This window comes from Sorex fumeus, unplaced genomic scaffold (assembly GCF_029834395.1).
Source record: "Sorex fumeus unplaced genomic scaffold, SorFum_2.1 ptg000072l, whole genome shotgun sequence".
Lineage (NCBI taxonomy): Eukaryota > Metazoa > Chordata > Mammalia > Eulipotyphla > Soricidae > Sorex > Sorex fumeus.
In genome coordinates this window covers 28,005,318-28,026,009 of record NW_026606129.1, presented here as the reverse complement: position 1 = coordinate 28,026,009, position 20,692 = coordinate 28,005,318, and the positions used below count along the sequence as shown (strand labels likewise).

Genomic DNA, 20,692 nt, shown 5'->3' with positions numbered 1-20,692 from the left:
TGATGAAGTCACTGGGCAAAGTAATACCTTTATGTTCATAAATTACAAACGTGAAAATAATGCAAGTTCAATACTCAGAACATTTAAAGATCTCGTTGCACTTCTGCAAAGCTGTTGTAGTCAGTGTTTCCAAGGACTGATTCTGTATCATGTCAACACTTGGTCTCTTCCTTTAAGAGGCTCCACTTCACCCCCAACCCCTCCTGCCTGCTTCACATTAAAAGAAACCTATACATCAGCAAATTCACAGGATTCCTTAACTGTGTAATCAGAGACAACATGGGGAACTTTTTTTTCCCTCCAAAATTTAATTTGTCATCAAAGCACACTACTGAGCTTAGTTACACTAGATTATAGATATTTTAATCTCCTTGCAGGGACTATAATTTAGGAACACAGCATTCCTGGTTTGAGAGGTAATATTTTAAGTCTTAGATATGTCATGCCATAAACCTAGTTAAAATTTTCTCCTAACACAAGTTACCTAAAAAGTGCCCACCTTAGTTTTTCTAATGCAATTCAGCTAAGTGGCTTATAAATTCAATATGGATCTTTAAATTTATTCTCACATGTGTCCTGGAACGGAAATTTGTAGTTATTAATTTATAAGTTATTATTCCTTTGTTTGGTTGGCTCGTTTTGGGCCACATTCAAAGGTGTTCATAACTTACTCCTGGCTCTTCCAGTATGAATTTTGGTGGTGCTCGAGAGACCATATGGGGGTGCCAAGGGATCAAAACTTGCATTCAAGGCAAGCACCCTAACCTCTGTAGTATTGCTCTGACCCCCAAATTCTTTTCTTAATTCAGAAAATTAGTGATGTTCTCCAGGGTAAAAGTTATCATCCTAAATGAAGTTAGAAGTAATGTACTACTTCCTATCAACAAGTTGACAATTTTATAGGATAGATAAATGTTTAAACCACTGACACTTTATAGGGTGGAATAGCCAAAATTCTGTGTTAGAGATAAAAAACTCAAGTACTACGGATTTTAAAGAAGGATTCTGAGTAGTAACTTTCATTCAAAAGGGAAAATATTATTCCAGAAACATCTTCCAAATATTTATGGAGTAATGGAGACGGTATTGTGAATGTCAGACAGTCTATATGAGAAATACAATTGGGACTTTTCAAATTTTTCCCTCTTGCCCCTTGATTGGACTAAAATATACTTTAACACACCAGAGAACCATAAGACTGTGCTATGCTTTCTAATACTTGCTGATAACCTCCCAGTAACTCTGCATTTACAGAATTCCTTTTTTATTTTTTCCCTGCACACTGGATCCATGGGGATAAATAGAAATAAGATGGGCAAAGCTCCCAACACAAATCCATGCAAACGAGAATCGGTTACCTTCAGGGAATTCATTGACTCTGACTCAATTTATCACAAGTTTCTGAACCGGATGATTTTTTTTGATGGCACATCTGGCAACATCATAAAAACTCCAAGTCCCAAGTGATTAGACAGGAATTACTTTTGTAAATCATTTATGACTATTACTGATGTGAGCTCATTCGGAGCAGCCAGCAACAGAAGTGGCCAAGGACAAAGAGAGAAAAAAAAAGACCTGGGGGTGGGGAGAAGATCCTTTCTCTTTGAGATGCCTTTTAGAAAATGCTGCCATTTATCATTTGAAACTAGAAAATTGCCGTCATTAATAGATTGGAATTAATTAAGCATACCTCAAGGAATCACCCAGCAGTCTCTTTCATTTGCCTGTTAAAGAAATGCATTCTTTAGTTGAGCAGTTGAAGCTTTCCATAAAAAAATGTGGCACATTGTGACCTCAGAGAGAACTTGCCAGTTAAACATCTCCTGCTGTGCTCTGTAATGCAAGGACCACAATAAGATTAGGGGAGATTTCTTATACCACCCTCCCAAATAAAAACAAAAGATTGTTGCACATATCAACACCTTAATAACCACACTCAAGAAAGACATTATCATTTGGAATCATAAACCATGTTTTCCTTGCTGAACATCGTGCCCTGGAGATGGTTTGGGAGGGGAGGGCAAAGAGGAATGGGAATATATACATATATATATATATATGCATATATATAATGTATGTATTTGTTGACTATTCCTTCCAGAGCCCAAGAAAAATTAATTCAACGGCAAAAACACACTCCTGAATTCATCTGCTCTACTAAAATGCTAGCTTTCCTTCTAGGAGAATGAGTCTTTGTTTAGATAGAATTCTTTCCCATTCCAACCTTTTCTTCAAGTTCTTCTTAAACCTTCATATCATCTCCTAGTTCCTTCTCTTGGAATCAATAAATGGATCCACACTAAGGAATAAAGCATAACTGAGGTTTTGTGTCAGTTTGTCTCCTGCTTTCATTCTTCTTGACGTTGGTCCCACAGTGAGAAGATACGATAAAATGGGAAAGAGAGAAGTAAATAGGACATTGATGTCTTTGATCCAAGGATCCCAAACCTGGGTCAAGGGTTTCTCCAATTTCAGGGTCGATGCTTTTAAAAATGCAGCTCTACTTTTTCTATGACCTGGGGAGTGCTGGAGCAAGTTCAGAATTGTTCTGTGAGGGAAAATCCGTTCCTAGGGGTGGGGGTGGGCCTGTGACTCCTCAGCTCCTTGTCAAGGGAGCAAAACCTTAAATTCATGGCTTATCCATGCTTGCAAAAAATCCTTGGCTGAGGAAAATAGTTTTTATGGAGAATTGCCTGAAGGCTATGAAGATCATTTATTTATCTTGACACCCTAATATTTATTTTTGGATTAAGTTCAGATTGCAAGAGAGCTATATACCTGGAGACATTGTTGGGGCTCCCCACAGAGATGTGCTTTCATGGACTGAGCCTCAGAGTGATTAATTTGGCTGACACTGAGGGACGTTATTAGGAACACAAACACACATCCACAGAGTTCAGCTTGCTAGAGCCATGGTAGGTGCTTCAGGATGCAATGCTAATGAGTGGGAGATCAGCCCTACTGACCATACGGCTATGTGGACAGAATTTAAGGTCATCTGAGAAGATTTGTTATTGACCTCATAGGATGCTTTTTAATGCTCCAGCCTCAAATGGTAGCAACTCAAGTTTTGCCATTACTCCTTTACAATGCTTATTTTTTATTCAATGCCTCAATTACATTTCCCCACCTAGTCCAAGGTACTTAAGTAATTGTTGAAAATGTATTATATCCTTAATATGACAAAATTATAAAATATAAGCTCCTGTTCATCCCACATATGCCCACTTTTAATCTTGCTAAGTGGTGTTTAATTGTGCAACATTTTCCCCCAGAGACCCTAACAATTTTTTCAAAGTTTTTTTCCTTGTAAATTGTCTAGAAAATCGGGTTTTTTTTGTGCCAACTAAACTCAGTTATTTGTAAATAAATTAATTTTAAACTTTATATGTATTTTGGAAAAATTAAAATAGAGTTTCCCATATAGGTGGCAATTGTGACTATTCTAGATGTGATGGGAAATGCTTATAATCTCTCTGGAGGATATTAAAATAGAAGAAGCCTTAAGCATTGATGCAGTTCATGGAAGTCCTACGTACAATTTTTGAAGAAACTAGTAGGATAATTTTCTTTAGTAAAATAGTTTCATAGCTATTCTACCACTACAGAGTTAAGAACTGTGAAACTTAAAAGTTACTATTTTAATTATTTACTATATAAAAATGCAAATGCTCTTATGAAAGATTAGTTCTTTGGAAGTGGAATCAGATCTGAATACCTTAGTATATATGCAACAGTTCTTAGAAGAGAGGGATCCTGATTTAGGCAAAATATTTTTGTTGAAAACTATTGCATCATCTCAATAAATATGTTCCTTTTATCTGCAATTTTTTATTTGATACACCGATTCATACAGCAAATATTTAATGAGCACCTATGCCAAGCACTCCACAGTGAGAATACCATGGTAAACAATAATCATGATCTCTGAATAAACATTAAAATAATCATACTTAATCTCATGGCCCAGAAATAAATACTGTTAGCACAGCGGGTAGGGCGTCTGCCTTGCACGCAGCCAACATGGCCGACCCGAGTTCGATTCCTCCGTCCCTCTCGGAGAGCCCGGCAAGCTACCGAGAGTATTCGATATGCCAGACACAGTAACAACAAAGTCTCCAATGGAGACGTTACTGGGCCCGCTCGAGCAAATCGACGATCAACGGGAGGGCCTTTACCTTACCTTTACCTTATGCTCCTTAGACTTTGGTTTAAATCCATAGATACCACTAAACATATTTTATCTATCTATCTATCTATCTATCTATCTATCTATCTATCTATCTATCTACCTACCTACCTATCATCTATTCTATCTAACGTCAACAAAATATTATGTGTTCTATATACTTAATTCTAAATTCCAGTAGCTTGAATTACCCATTGAACATATTCATTGTGACATTTTCTCCAATATTTTAAGGGACAGATTATTTTTGTCCCTTCTCTATTCAATTATTTTTCAGTTGTGACTAAAGAAGTCTGTCTCTAGTTATATTAATTATAAACAAGACTGTACTAATATCTGTGTTTTTCCAAGCACACTAAAACATTTATTTCTGACAAATAAATTCATAGTAGCAAAAATAAAATGCCATCAGTATGAATATTTTAAGGCCCATGTCAGTTATGGAAAAATTATTCTAAAGAAGGGATATATTAATTTTCATTCTCACCATCAACGTTAGAAATAAGTGTTCATTTTTCCACAGTCTTAATAACAATCGGAGCATTTCTTTAAATCTCTGACTTCTCATAAACAAGAAATGACATCTTCATTTGCATTTCTTTCTTAAACTTTGCATTTATTCAAAACCACAGTGAAATACCACTTCATCTCCTCTCACCAGTGAGAATGACCTATACCAAGCTGAGGGAAACAATAAATGTTGGTGAGAGCATAGAGAGAAAGGAACCTCTGATACACTGCTGGTGAGAACGCACGTTTGTGCAGCCTCTGTGGAAAATAAGTTGGTATAGAAAATAGAGAAGTTCTTTAAAAAACATAAAAATAGAAACACTTAGGAATGCTCCAGTGGTACCATTCCTAAGCATTTACACAGAGGTTATGAAAATTCAGGGCTGGTAATATAATACAGCCAGTAGGGTGCTTGCCTTGCACGTAGGCTATTGGGGTTTGATCCCTGATAATACATATGATACCTGAGAACTGTCTGAAATGATCCTTGAGCACAGAGTGAGGATTGAGCCCTGAATACTGCTGGATATGGGCCCCACACTAAGAGATATAAAAATTCTATTAAAAAATTGCACTTCTTTGTTCAAAGCAGCATTATTTTAAAAAATTTATTGTTAGTCACTTTATTTTTGACCACACAATTAGACAAAAGAGCAACCTTTCAAATAAATGATAATGGAACAAGTGCACATACACATCAAAAGAATGAAGTTAGATCATTATCTCATACCTTATACAAAAATTAACTCAAAACTTCAAAACAAAACATAAAATGAGGGCAGAATATAGTACAGCAGGTAAGGCACTATCCTTGCATACCACTGACCAGTGCTCAATAGCTACGGCATGTGATCCCATAGCCCTGCCAGGAGTGATCCCGGACCACAGAGCCAGGATTAAACCCTGAGCCCCTCAAACTGTTCCCCCAAACCAAAATTCAAACCAAGCAAAAATTAACTCAAATTAAAGAGCTAAAACTGCAAATTTCTTATGAGAAAACAATTCCATAGGCCTGTGGATTGTTCAATGGTTCTTAGTTATATCAAAAGCACAGTCAAAGAAAAAAGTAGATGACTTGGATGTTACAAAAATGAAATCCCTTGGTGCCTTCAGACATCATCAAGAAATGAGAAAAAGCACCTATTGAATGACTCAGTGGCTTAATGCACATCCCTACCCCCTTACCAGTATGAGGTCACGAGTTTGATCTCCCATGTTGCTCTGTGCACTGAGCATAGTCCCAGTAACTCTGAGCAGCATCATTTTAAATAGCCCAAACATGGAATCAATCTAAATATCTATCAGTTGATGACTAAATGAAAAAGTTGTGGTGTATATATTTTCATGGGAAACCAAGCATCAATTTCAACAGATGAATCATGCAACATGATTTTGTAGCAACATGAATGAGTTTTGAGGTGATTATGCTAAGCAAAATAAGTTGCAAAGTGAAAGACCACTGTTGGGCATCTTCATTTACATGTGGAATATAAATAGCCAAAGCAAGTGAACTGGCAAGTCACACACACAAAATAACTTTTAGATCTGTGAATAAAATGGTGACTTTCAGAGGGAAGGGGCAATGGGATCAGAGGAAAGGGTTGGGGGGTATTTTGATAGCATGACGGTACTACAAACTTGGCAGTGAAAATAATACACATAGAGGGGTATGTACCTTTACAGCATTGTCAATCAAGACAATTTTATTTAAATAAAATAATAAAATTTGCATTTACAATAATTACCTTTTTTATCAGCAATTCTGCCTTCTACCCATTTTATTTGGTTGGAGAGAAAAACAGTGTCCAATGATATACAATTTGGGCTTTGATTCTGCAAAAATCTTTATTGTGGAAGGAGAAGCAAGAGACAAATTCTTAACTTTCCTATAAAAAATCAGGTCAACGATTGTATGAAGATCACTTTATAGCTCAGATATTCCCATCAGAATTAAAAGATAACCATATTTTCTTGAATTTCCCATCAGATCATTCCAAGAAGAGTTTGACTCACCATGCCCAAAGGTAGATTTTCTTTGAAACAATCTAATCATCATTGAAATGCTACTAACTTGTATGAAATGTCAATATTAATTTTTTTCTTTAGGTATCTTTTATTTGTCTTGGCCAACTTCATAACTGCTAAGCAATTGCTATTATTAGAGCAGCTAATGTTAAGCATAGCACTCATTAATATTAAAAGAATAATATTAAGTTAATCAAAGAAAAACAATGTTTGAGAAATACACACTATTATGAACACCAAAGAAATTAAATTAAGCATTATTAGAGACTGTTTATAGAGACTAAATAACCTGCTGAGCCTGCAGGCTTGAGAATGAAAGAGAGGTCAAGCCTTTTCCCAAATTCCCAGACTCTGAATGAAGAGCTTATTTGTGAATGAGAACCTCAAGATACATGTGTGCGTGTTTTTATTTTTGAATATGTACTTTTTCTAGATGGGCAAAATCTTAAATCTGACTATGGTTCTTCAAAAAAGTTATCTTTAACACGAAACTCAAAGTTTTCTCCTGGAGAATGTTAAAATTTAAAGGAGAATCTTGCTTGAGCAAATCGATGAACAACGGGAGGACAGTGCTACAGTGCTTTGCAGATAAAAGCTCTGTGATGTCAGCTTGGAAGCCAGCCTCACATGTTGGGGGAAAAGGCAGCTCAGATAGAGTAGGGACCACCAAGTAAAGGGTGCATGGAGGGCCCGCTCAGGATGGGAGATGCGTGCCGAAAGTAGACTGAACATGATGGTCACTCAATACTTCTATTGCAAACTACAACACCCAGAAGGAGAGAGAGAACAAAAGGGAATGCCCTGCCACAGAGGCGGGGTTGGGTGGTGGGGCATGGGGTGGGGGTGGTGGGAGAGATACTGGAATCATTGGTGGTAGAGAATAGACACTGGTGGAGGGATGGATACTTGATCATTGTCTTACTGAAACACAAGCGTGAAAGTTTGTAAGTCTGTAACTGTACCTCATGGTGATTCACTAATAAAAAATTAAAAAAAAATAAGGTCCGTGATGTGAAAATTTCCATGTACCAACTATAGACTTATTTAACAGAGGCGGAAATATAAGGGCATATAGAAACAACTTTCCAGTTTGGGAGCAATTGTTAGCATGAACAGTAGATAGAATGGAAGTTGATAAAGTGACAGTCCTGCGACAAGAAATGTCTTTGCTCGTGAGTGGCAGATTACCACAGAGCACAGGTAAGAAAAATAAACATTATTACTTATTGGGGCTGGAGCGATAGCACAGCGGTAGGGTGTTTGCCTTACAAGCGGCCAACATGGCCAATCCGAGTTCGATTCCTCCGCCCCTCTTAGAGAGCCCGGCAAGCTACCGAGAGTATCTTGCCTGCACAGCAGAGCCTGGCAAGCTCCCCGTGATGTATTTGATATGCCAAACACAGTAACAAGTTTCATGATGGAGACGTTACTGGGCCCATTCGAGCAAATCGATGAACAACGGGAGGACCATGATTACTTACTGAGAACTTCCTGCTCTAGTATTTCGTATGTATTGATTGATGAACATCATATCATGGGCTGGAGCAATAGCACAGTGGCAGGGTGTTTGCCTTACATGCAGCCAACCCAGTCAGGCCAGGTTCGATTCCTCCGCCCCTCTTGGAGAGCCCGGCAAGCTATTGAGAATATCTCACCCACACGGCAAAGCCTGGCAAGCTCTCTGTGACATACTCGATATGCCAAACACAGTAACAAGAAGTCTCACAATGGAGACATTACTGGGCCCGATTTGCTCGATCAAATCGATGAACAACGGGAGGACAGTGACACTGACATATCATACTCTTTGGTAATACCTTTATTATTTTTATTTTATGGGCAAGAAAACTCGATCAGAGAGTTGAAAACCTTGATCAAGGAAACATGGGCTTCTGAGACAAGTTCTCTTGCTCATTTCTTTTTTTTTTTTCTTGTTCATTTCTTATGTCCTAGCCTTCTGTGCTTATTTCTTATATCCCATCCACACCTACTACTGTCAGCTTTAATACCATTTTTGGTTGGTTCAATAAAATTAGAAATTGTGTGCTTTTTAAATGTCTGGGGGTGAGGGGTAGTTTTTGAACAGGACCGCTCACATGGCAATATCACGTATCACGTGTGATTCACAAAATCATTGCCAGTGTAAACTTCACTCCACCGGAGTCATCTTATTTATTTATTTATTTATTTATTTATTTTGTTGTTGTTTGTGGAGGGACACACCCAGGGGTTCCCGGGTCTTACTTCTGACTTTGTACCCATGGGTCACTCATAGTGGTACTTGGGATTCAATGTAGAGTGCCAGGAATCAAACTCAGGTGGGTCACGTGCAAGGCAAACACCCTATCTGCTATACTATCTCTCTGGCCCCTGATTCACCATATTATATAAAATGACAGTGATCCAGTAACTACCTAGAGAAAATGTTAACCAAGAATAGGCTCAGTGAGGCCAGGATCTTTCCGTAAAATTTGCAGGTGGTACCTCAAAACATTTTTTTCAAGGTGTTTGACCACAGAGAACTAAAAATGTCCCAGATGTGGAAAGCCAAAGGGGGTTGATGTAATAAGCAGCACACACAGCATATTTTCACGTGATAAAACATAATTTCCAGTGAGAAGAAGGATTCTACTGGAGAAAGAAGCATGTCAGGGGCAGAACAAAGAAGTCACTGACGTTTTTCTGATCAAAGAGGGAGACGCCACCAAGAATTCAAGAAAGTAAAGCAAAGTCAACTGAATTTATAGCCCATAAATCTTAAAGACTGCCAGAGGAGCCAATAAAGTGATACTCTGGACAAGAAAGGACCAATAATACAATGATAACATCACTGCCACCAATAATCCCTCAGTGACTGGAATCTGAAATATGAACTTGTAGTTGGTTGATTCTTCTGGAGAATTTCACAGGCTCCAATCGGACACCGATGGGCGACTCCTTAGAGCTTTAAAGTAAAGCATTTCAAGTTAAGAGCAAAATGAACATTAAAGGAAGTCATGGATAGAAATAGGAGTTTAGTATTAAATGAAAGGATCCAAAAGAAAGCTAGAGAAGCAAATTCATTTAAAAATAATTAGGAGAAGTGAACTAGGGATGGGGCTCAGTTGCAGAGCACTTGTGATGAACGTGCAGCTGTGGGTTCAATTCCTGCAACTAAAAATTAATAAATAAATAAAATAAAAAAATAAGTGAGATTAGTGACTCATAACCATGGGCCTTGTAGACTCCAAATTAAAGAGACTAGTTATAAAGAAAAGTAAGTTTGGTCTGGAAATATTATTTATAACTTCAACCTAATGGAGCTATAAAATATTTAGAAAGTAAATAATCTAAAGGATAAGAAAGAGAAGCATCAGTAAGTTTTCGGGGGGGGAGATATAAAAAATATATATTTTCCTTTTTTTGTCGGGGGGAGCTGGAGCGATAGCACAGTGGGTAGGGTGTTTGCCTTGCATGCGGCCGACCAGGGTTTGATTCCTCTGCCCTTCTCAGAGAGCCCGGCAGGCTACTGAGAGTATCCAGCCCACACGACAGAGCCTGGCAATCTCTCCATGGTGTATTCAATATGACCAAAACAGTAACAACAAATCTCACATTTTGTTGTGAGACGTTACTGGTGCCTGCTCGAGCAAATCGATGAACAATGGGAGGACAGTGCTACAGTGCTTCCTTTTTCAAAGTGGTAATTTGTCTCTAAGAGCTGCCACAGCAAAGTACTACAACAATTTTGTAGACTTGAAGTCTAAAATCAAGGTGGCAGTAATTTTCCATTTAAGAGCTATGAAGAGGATCTGTTTCATCTCTCTCTCTCCTGGCCTCTGGAGGTTTGCTGGGAATCTTTGATGTTCCACAGCTGATGGTAGATCTCTAAATTCACACATGGCTATCTCCCTGTGTCTCTCATGTTCAAATTTTCCTTTTATTTTTTTATAAGGATACAGTCATATTGTATTAAAGTTCATCTTAGTGATTCCCTATGAGCTTGGCCATCTAAGATAACCCTATTTCTAAGTAGTGACTTTCTTAGATTCTTGGGGAGGACTGAAACATTTTTGCATTATTATTTATTAGTGGTAATACTGAGGATCACAATACAACCCATAGAGTTCCTGTGATGTCTTACTAACCCCTGAAAGAACTGCTGCTCATTGAAGGTAGAATCTGGCATGACAAAAAAGAATTGCTTTACCCAGTATATTATCAAAGAGATAATCTGGCTAATGTAATATACAATATACCTGTGTTGAATAAAGATTGAAAGAATGAATTCAAGAACAACAGTACATTGATTCCATTTTTTCACCCTTAGCGACAACAGTTACACATTAAGAAAGGAGGCATGGACTTGTAAGCCATACAACATCTATTGCTAGTCAAGGAACTATCTATCCCATGCTAACTCCACATGCCATTGAGAAATGGGAAACTTCAATACCCCTTGGTCTACTCATGATCACGATCATGATCATCCTATTGTTCATCAATTGCCTCGAGAAGGTACCAGTGATGTCTCCTTCCTAGCCCTGAGATTTTAAAAGAGCCATATTCAATGCTCTTTCAGGGTTAAGAGAATGAGACCCATCATTGTTACTGGTATTTGGCATATTGAGTATGACATGGGAAGTTTGCCAGATTTTGCTGTGTGGGCAGGATACTTTTGGTAGCCTGCTGGGTTCTCCAAAGTAAGAATGAGATAAATAAGATGACCACTCATTCTTCCTGGAGCTGAGTTTTATAGTCTCTGGGTCTTGGCCGTTGATGGGACCACCTGGCGCCAGCGGCAGCTGGTGGGTGTGACGTCTACCTACTGGAAGATGGGAGATCTGGGTGGAGAAGGTTCCTCTGTCGGTTCCTTCATGCATGAGGCTTGTCCAAACATGTGATGAGTGGTCTCAGCATGGCTGTGACTGGTTCTGGGGGTCTTTGGCTGCCGGAGCACTGCTCGGGGTGGGGAGGGAATCTCAACCTGCCTCCCCTCCAAGGGTCCCCGATGAGGACAGTCAGGCATGGGGGCAGGAGACTCTGGTCCACTATGTAAGGGTTTTCCTAGCACCACAATCACTCTCTTTCAGGCTTGGTATAATTGTTGAATTCATTTTTGCCAAGCTTTTTCTTTTTGTTCCATTTATAAACTACCATCTGCTTAGGAGGTAAAATATTCAATAACATTATTTTCACTGATACAAATATGGATTGAATTTTTCCATCCTTATTCATCCATGCATACCTACTTTTAGTAATACTCAAATTTGGTTGCAATGTCTATTTTAGTTTTATATTTTATACAGCATCTCTTAATATTTCAAAGTGAAAGTGATAGATAATACAACCCACCTACACATAAAATTTCAAAGAAGTAAATGCAATGACAACAACACAAAGATGAATTCCAAAAAAAATTATATTATAATAAAATAATAGTTATTTAATCACATAGATTCTTGGGTCAAAAAAGGTGCTAAAATGGGGCAGAGAGATGCACAACAGTAAGGGTTCTTTCCTTGCATGCAGTTAACTTCAGTTTGATCCCTGGCACTGTATATGATCCCCTGAGCACTTCCAGGAGTAATCCCTGAGCAGAGAACTAGGAATAAAGCCAGAGCACCACTGGGTATGACCCCCAAAACAAACATATTGTGGTAAACTATTTAGCCTTTTTTTGTTTGTTAAAAAAGGCTAAATAGTTTACCACCATATGATTACAGTAAACATTATAGCCAAAAATACACATTGACAAAAAATTCTGGTGACTCAAATACCAAGATGATCACTGTTTTGATGACATACTTTTCTGAAAGGGTAAATGGGCCTTAGAAATATTCAAAACTAAACAAACACTAATCGACTGTCAATTTACACAACTATACTCCTAAAATTTCAAGGTAGAATAAATGCAGACAACAATATTTTGTATTTGTAAAATGGAATTGCAGTTCAGGTTTAGTTAATCATAGTTTATTTGGGGGTGGGTTAAAGCACATTGAGAAGTTCTATCAAGGTGAGGCATTTCTTTATTATTTGCAACTATGGCATACATTGTTGGACAACTTAGCCTCTTGTCTCTGCTCATTAAATGCCTATTGTGCTGCACCATGACATCCCAAAACACAACCATACATTTCTAAAATCCTCCAACAGCAGGAACCATTGATTCATTCATTTCAAAAACTTTAAATTACTGTGTACTACATGCCAGACATGAGGTTAAGAGAAAAGAAGTGGAAACACTCTAAAAATTAAATAGAGCAGCATAGGACATGTACAGTAAATCAAAGTGTGTACAGTGGGGACATGGGTGTGAGGGTACGTCTTAAGCTTTACATCATCAAGGCCACAGAGAGCAAAGAAAAATAAGGTTTTAAGATGGAAATGCTTTCAGGTCATTTTAAATTCTTAAGAGTATAAGATCCTTGAATGAATATAGTGCTACAGATACTTTTGCATCACTTCCATATCTATATCTACCATGGTGTAAAAGCTTAATAGCTTTGTTCAGAATTCAAGTCCACTTTTTACTATTTTGGTCTAAGCAAACACAGGAAACTTGATTGCTTAGGTCATTGAATTCTATTTAACTTCCCTGTTGGAATATAGAGGTAATGCATGCACATACTACACTAATTATATGTTAGCTGCCTTAAATATTTGGCTGCACAGTAAAGTAAGAAAGGAAACAGCTAAAACTACCCAGTCATTGGTGGGTCCAGTGGTCTCAAGAACTTAAAGGTGACCTGTAGCTTGGATAACAGGTTTAGAATCTCTCTGTCTTTCTCCTTGCTTATCACCACTCTTCCTTTCTAACCTCCTCCCCCAAGCATATGCAGCCTCATTTTGAATTACCAAGGACTAGTTAAATGTCAGAGGTATACACTCTCCTAAGGATGCACCTTATAGAGATAAATATTGCTAAGAGTAACTTAACGGGAACTACATCGCTGTTTTTATGATCACCAATATGAACTGAAGTTCTTTTTCTATTCAAGAATATACCTCCAGAGTGAAATTCTCCTTTGGGCATTGCAGCTAATTCAATAAAATTAAACAATTATCTTTTTAATTTCAAATTCATTTTCACACATTCTTTATCTCTTTGGAGTATAGTTTAACAAATAAAATGAGCCCAGTTCCTCACTGGAATTATTAAAGACATTCCATGATGCACTCTATTAGCGATTAGGGAAATTGTGCAGACATCAAGGTGACACAGTGATTCCTTTATTTGGGGGCAATATAGATTCTGAAGAAAAATAGCTACTTGTTTTTAAGGATTGGACACTTACATAACTGTACAGTTAGCTCTGGACCCATGCCAGACCACAAGGACAGCTCAATCATGGTGGAAGTAGTAAATGTATTTCAAGAAAGTTTTTAGCCTCCCCCAGGTTAAGAAGTTTAATGATACCCAAGGATCTAAGGCAAATAAAATGGGAAAAGTTGAGATTACCAAGTTTACTCAAACTCGTAACAAGTTTCTTTTATTTTACCTTATTTTTATTTGACTTAGAAATATTAAATATTCATATACGTGAATAATTCTATTATGTCTGATATTTATAAATGCCAGTAATTTAATAAGCCTTTGACATCTCTAAGACATAATATCTTGCTGAAAGTAGACCGAACATGATTGCCACTCAATGCCTCTTTTGCAAACCACACCATGCAAAAGGAGAGAGAGAACAAAAGGGAAAGCCATGCCACAGAGGCAGGGTGGGATAAGGGGTTGGAGGAGGGAGGGATACTGGGATCAGTGGTGGTGGAAAATGGGCACTGGTGGAGGGATGGGCACTCACTCATTGTATAATTGAAACCCAAGGACAAAAATTTGTAAGTTTACAACTGTACCTCATGGTATTTCATTCATAAAATTAAAAAAAAAAGACATAATGCCTGACCAGTGAAGTGGTTTCATCTGCTTAAAGACAATGCAACACATAGTAGAAAGAAAACAGGATTGCAGAACAAGGGTGATGGGTAATAGGAATTAATAGGTTATCTTAGCATCACACAAAATATATTTGAAACATGATCAATATTTTTAGATGCATGTCCTTAATGTACAATAAGAAATTCCATTTTGTCTGCATACCTGCTGTAAGCTAACAGGAAAACAAGACCCCTCATAGATTAGCAAGCAGTACAAACAGGACTCATTTTATATTCTGGCATTGGCAACTGAGACTCACAGTGTGTCTCCCCAGAAGCTTAGGGTTTTTTTTTAAGAGTATCCTGATTTGTGATTTTTGACAAGACAGCACATTCTGATTGTTGAAATGGTGAAAGAAACAGGGGGAAAGAAATCTCATTTAAGAAGCTGGAGTCAAACTAAGATCATTTTGTGAGTGGTTCCAAAGCCAAAACTCTTAACCATATTTTCCAGCTTACAGCAACCTATAAAAAAGCACATGTGTGGCAATAAAACAGAACAAGCAGCTATGAAAAATGCATAAAGAGAGACAAACGGACAGTTGTCCAACTTTCATGGAGAGCTCTGGAACATTAAAATTTTGAGTGTTCCCTGGCACCGCCTATCAGATTTTCCTCCCAGTGGAAGTCTCGACTGCCTGTTGGTGACAAGCTCCTGCCTGCAGGATTAAGCTGAGCAGAGGCATCTGTAGTGATTTCCTGATGATCAGCTCTACCCCAGTCTCTCTATTTTGATGAAAAAGTGATAGTTGCTTCCACAGTAGTTGGTGAATTTAAAATGGTTGTGAGGTCCTTTAAAACTGTCCTTAATCTTCAAGGGAAAGAGAGATTCAGTGGAGATGTGGTTGCCTGAGAGGTTTAATTGGCCTTTTTATTCTCACAAAGAGAAGACATGTGCTTTGGGATCCCATGACTTGGATGGAGGGATTTGGTATCTACAATAATAAGTAGTGCTTAACTGTTCTCATACTTTGCTCTTTTCATCCACCCACCATATTACTGGCTGATGGTCTTGCAGGAATATGAGGTTATTATAAAAGATTAACAATGAAACTCAGGGTCAGGGATGTAGTAGTTCAGTGGTAGATACAATTGCTTTGCAAATGTGAGGCCCCAGATTTGATCCTGGACATCACAAAATTTAAAAAGGAAAAAAAAAAAGAATAATATTCATTAACTACTTAGTGAATTGTCCAGGGCACATGGTAGTTTTCTTTGATGCTTATTTTAACCATCTTTTCTTATATGGTTCCTGATTTCTACACTTACAGCATCATCAGGTTGAAAGAATGAAATCAAATATAAAGATAAGGATTTGGACATATAAAATAACTATCACTGTCCTCCTGTTGTTCATCGATTTGTTCGAGCGGGCTCAGTAACGTCTCCATTGGAGACTTTGTTGTTACTGTGTTTGGCATATCGAATACATCACGGGGAGCTTGCCAGGCTCTGCCGTGCGGGTGAGATTCTCTCGGTAGCTTGCCAGGCTCTCCGAGAGGGGCAGAGGAATTGAACTCGGGTCGGCCATGTTGGCTGTGTGCAAGGCAAACGCCCTACCGCTGTGCCATTGCTCCATGACATATAAAATAAATGTCTGAAATTCACTTCTCTCTCACAGATAGTTTCTTCTTTTGAGAGAAGGTCTTGGATGATAGTTTGTAAAACTATCTCTCTGAATTATGAGTGGTCACAAATGCTCATGACCATAGCTGAATACTTTATACCACAGAAAATTAGGGCCCACCATAGGCACAAATTAAAAAGACACAAGCTAATTGCTGGAAATGGCAAGGAGAAAACCTGGTTTATAATATCTAGAATCATTATCTGTTAAGAGTTAAATGAGCTTGAAATGATAGAATTTCACCCTATTGTTGGACAAGTTTTATTTCTAATTTATAGCTTAACTTCATCCTGAGGAGGTATAAATATAATTATAAAAACCTGGAGCCAGAGCGATAGTGGGCTATGTAGGGTAGGTCATTTTTCTTGCATGCAATCAACCCAGGATTGATCTTTGGCATCCCATATGCTGCCACAAGTGATTCCTAAGCACAGAGCCAGGACTAAACCCTGAGCATTTGTAGATCTGGCCCCCAAACAAAACAAACAAAACAATTTATTCTATAAACAGCAATATTTTACAGCTAGGAGAGGAGAAATTCAGAGGTTAAATGATCAAAAGAGATGTTGGGTCAAGGACATCTTTACCCAAGATGGGAATGGAGAAATACGTACTATGGTCCACATTCATATGAGGAAGGATCTTGAGTCTTGATCATTTCATGGACCATAAAGAATCTTTTTACAGGAGCAAGGGAGTATATCAATTTTAGACAAGCTGCAAAATTTAGGAATATACAGATTGTAAAAGAAATATCAGCAAATCCCACAGTTCAGTGGCATGGTTCTTTCATAGAATCACCCAACACATTAGTTCTCTCTTTACTCCAGTGATTTTTTTCCATGCAACCATGTGTTTTGCTACTTATTAAGACTTTATAGGATTCAGTTACCTCCCTAACTAATCTCAGTATATGAATAAAATTTTTATTTTTGGCTAAGTCTGTGTTTTTTGATCTTACCCTTGTTTCCTGGTCTTTCTTAACCATGGCTTTGACAAACACAACTTCATAATCAAGGGTCAACTAACAGACTACATATTAACAATGGTCTCTTTAAATGTTTTTTTTTTATCAGAGTGACTTTTACATGTTTTAACTACAGCAACAAATAATAAAACAAGTGACCAGGGTCTGAAGCAAGCCAATTTTTTTAGCTTCTGGCCTGAAATTTCCATTTAATTCATTCTCAGCCTCTTCTCCAGCCACCTTGAAATGTCAGTTATATGGTACTCTCTCCCCAAAACCCACAGGGGAATAAACAACAAAATATAACCTGCCACATGTTGCCACTTTGAAACTACCAATTCTCACTTTCTAAAAATTTAATCACATCAAATTGCCAATATTTATCCAATTATGATTTAGAAAATGAAAACTGAATTAAGGTTATTTTTAAAAGTGATTGTATTGTGCTTCATTGGTAATTGTGAAATAAACAGAACAGCCTTGTACTTAGGTAAAAGAGGCCCTAGCTAAGATGTAACCCTGCTCATTCAGAGGACTATGAGACATTCATAGACTTAGATTAAGGAAGGGAATTGGAAGAGCTAACATCAGAATATGGGTTACATATGGGATAATTTGACTCCCGTCTCAATTCTGTAATCTCTATGACAGGGGTCAGCACACTTTTTTTCTGTAAAGGGAAAGAGAGTAAATATCTTAGGATTTGTAGGCTATCTGATCTCTAACTTGTAGCATTAAGAAACCACAGATGTGATGTGAGCAAATAAATGTGGCAGTGTTCCAATAAAACTTTATTTTCAATAACAGAAGGCAAGCTAGATTTGGTCAATAGACTCTACTTTGCTAGCAATGCATTATTAGAATTATCCAACCTAAAAATATCTGCAAATGGATAGACAAGGTGTTGTAGATTGAGAGTCTGTCCAAGTGTTTAAGAATGTTAACCCAGCATGAATAACTCAACTATCATTTACTATGTGCTTCATTTTCCTTAAAATCAGTAGCCAGAAAATCTCAAGTTTTCTGGTGAACCTCTGGGCTCTACCTGAGTAAGAGTTTACAATATACAGGATTATATCACCCAGGGTGGTAATAAAACTTATATCTTAAATCATTGCCTACATCTACAATGTTTACTTCTCATCTCAGAAAAGAAATAGGCTAAAACATGCTGTGCATTTTGCTGACTGAGTATGGGATGAGATTCAGAAGCTCTTTTTGGTCAAATTTTAAAGGTCTCTAAAAGATCATTTAGTCATATTTCTTCATGTGTTAGCTAAATGCAGTTCAATGGCATTATTTGCATGTTAGGTGAACAAGGTATTGACACCTAGATCATCAAGAAACTTTGAATTCAAGTACTTTTTCTATATCTACTCACAGCTAAGAAGTTACTAAGTATGTATTTCACGTTTAACATAAGATTAAGTTGCCTAAGGTAAGCAATTTAAAGACTTTATGGATTACATGATCTGGACAGAAATACACAAAAAGGAAAAATTGGACACAAAAAGGAAATAATATATAATTATATGATCCTGAGAAGGAAAACACATTTGTGTTTATCAAGCATTATTGCAGTTAACATTCATGCAATACAAGTTTATCTGTTTATCCCACCACCTATCATCCAAATATCTTGACATTCAAACATCTAGACACAATTTTTGAACACAAAATACCAAGAGCTGAGGGATCTTATTAGGTAGAATAAGTTTTCAGCTTCCAGAAAGCTCAGTATATAGGAGGGGAAAAAAGTTAAGAAACACAGAGTACAATATAAAAGAGTCAAGGAAGTGATGAAATAGAAAAGCTTGTATCAAACCAAGTTTCAAAAAGAAAACATCTTGTATCATACCTGTTTCAAAAATTTAAAACCCTCACAGGCTTCTACAGTTTGTCCTCAAACATGAAGAAATTGAAAAAGAAATGATCTAATAGGGATGCTTTTAATAAGCAAGTCAACTCAGACTTTAAAATTCTGACTCATCACTTTTCTTTTTATATTAATTTACATAAAATATTTTAAAGAAAAGCAAGATTTTAGTAAGGAGTTTAACACAGAACCGGTAGTAATTTGAGAACATTAAAAAAAGCTTGATGTAATATAAAATGGTATTAAAGGTCCCTGGATAGTTGTCATTCATTATGGATATTTCCTGTACTGGAAATGGAATGGAGATTAAAAGAAGACCCCACAATCAAAGTCAGTGTTAAATCCAGGATTATCACAAATGACTTTTATGGTATCACCCCTAATTCACTGTTCACATTTTGTCACAAGTGATTAATTTTGTCCAGTGTCTTGGACCCACGGTAGGGCGTTTGCCTTGCACACAGCCAACATGGCCGACCCGAGTTCGATTCCTCCGCCCCTCTCGGAGCCCGACAAGCTACCGAGAGTATCTCGCCCACACGGCAGAGCCTGGCAAGCTCCCCGTGATGTATTCGATATGCCAAACACAGTAACAACAAAGTCTCCAATGGAGACGTTACTGGGCCCGCTCGAGCAAATCAACGAACAACGGGAGGGCCTTATATTTATATTTTATAAAATTGGACAAAATGACAAGGACATTTTTCCATAGACAAAATCTGTAAATCATTGTTTATCTGGTTTCAAATTACACTTCTATTAACAGAACTGAAGGGACAATCCTGTAAACCAAGAAAAGCCACTATCAAATGAAATAAGAATTCATCCTGGAAAGGAATCTTCCTATTTTCTCAAAGTCTTCCAATCAATTAAGAGAAAATAGAGAAAATATCAGCGGCACTTACTTGCAGGTGATGGGGTGCTGCATCCACTTGGAGGAGGATGGCCATGTAGACCGTGCAGAGGAGGCAGGGAAAGTCCTCCAATGACAGGTGGAAACAGTAATGGGTAAGGAGCAGCTGGATAGTGAGTCATGTGTCCATTCACTGTTGGGACAGGACATGCGTGGCTACTGGTGGTCATGATTCAGGCCTCACAGATTGAAAGGTCCTCTGGTGTGGGAACACATCACTCTGGGTCATGAACCAAAGTAGGGCACTGGTAAATTCAGGGCAAGAGTTGAGTCTGAGGTGTGTTCTGGTTCAACAGATGACCTGGCTTCTTCTCAGTTTGGGTTTTCCACCACTCATTTTGTCATGCTGATTACAGGGTGATTTTTGAAAATTCAGCTTCTCACTTTAAGGCTGGGGAATGTTATTGTTTTAAAAGTCCAAAGCAGCTAATCCTGTAAGATAAATATCTAACATTAATTTGAGTTTCTGAGACCCAATTTTTCTCTAACATTCTTTTCCTTCATTTTCTTAAATTTTCACATAGAATGTAAAACTTTTACACAATATCAGGATAATTGTATCTGATGTTAAAGAATACCCTTCTCCCCCACTATTCCCATATTCTTCATTCTGCTCAACTCTTTTCCATGATACTCACAAAATTTGATCTCATACATGG

The 20,692-nt window shown here is 37.6% G+C and overlaps 1 protein-coding gene across 1 annotated transcript in view; it reads right to left on the bottom strand.

Moving 5' to 3' along the window:
* Positions 1-20,232, bottom strand: part of RARB (retinoic acid receptor beta) — a 463,175-nt gene extending 442,943 nt beyond the window's left edge. Inside the window, exon 1 of the mRNA XM_056129876.1 lies at positions 20,026-20,232. Within this exon, the coding sequence (XP_055985851.1) occupies positions 20,026-20,203 (178 nt within the window). The 5' untranslated portion in view covers positions 20,204-20,232. The remainder of the gene's footprint in view (positions 1-20,025) is intronic.
* Positions 20,233-20,692: the final 460 nt, after the last annotated feature.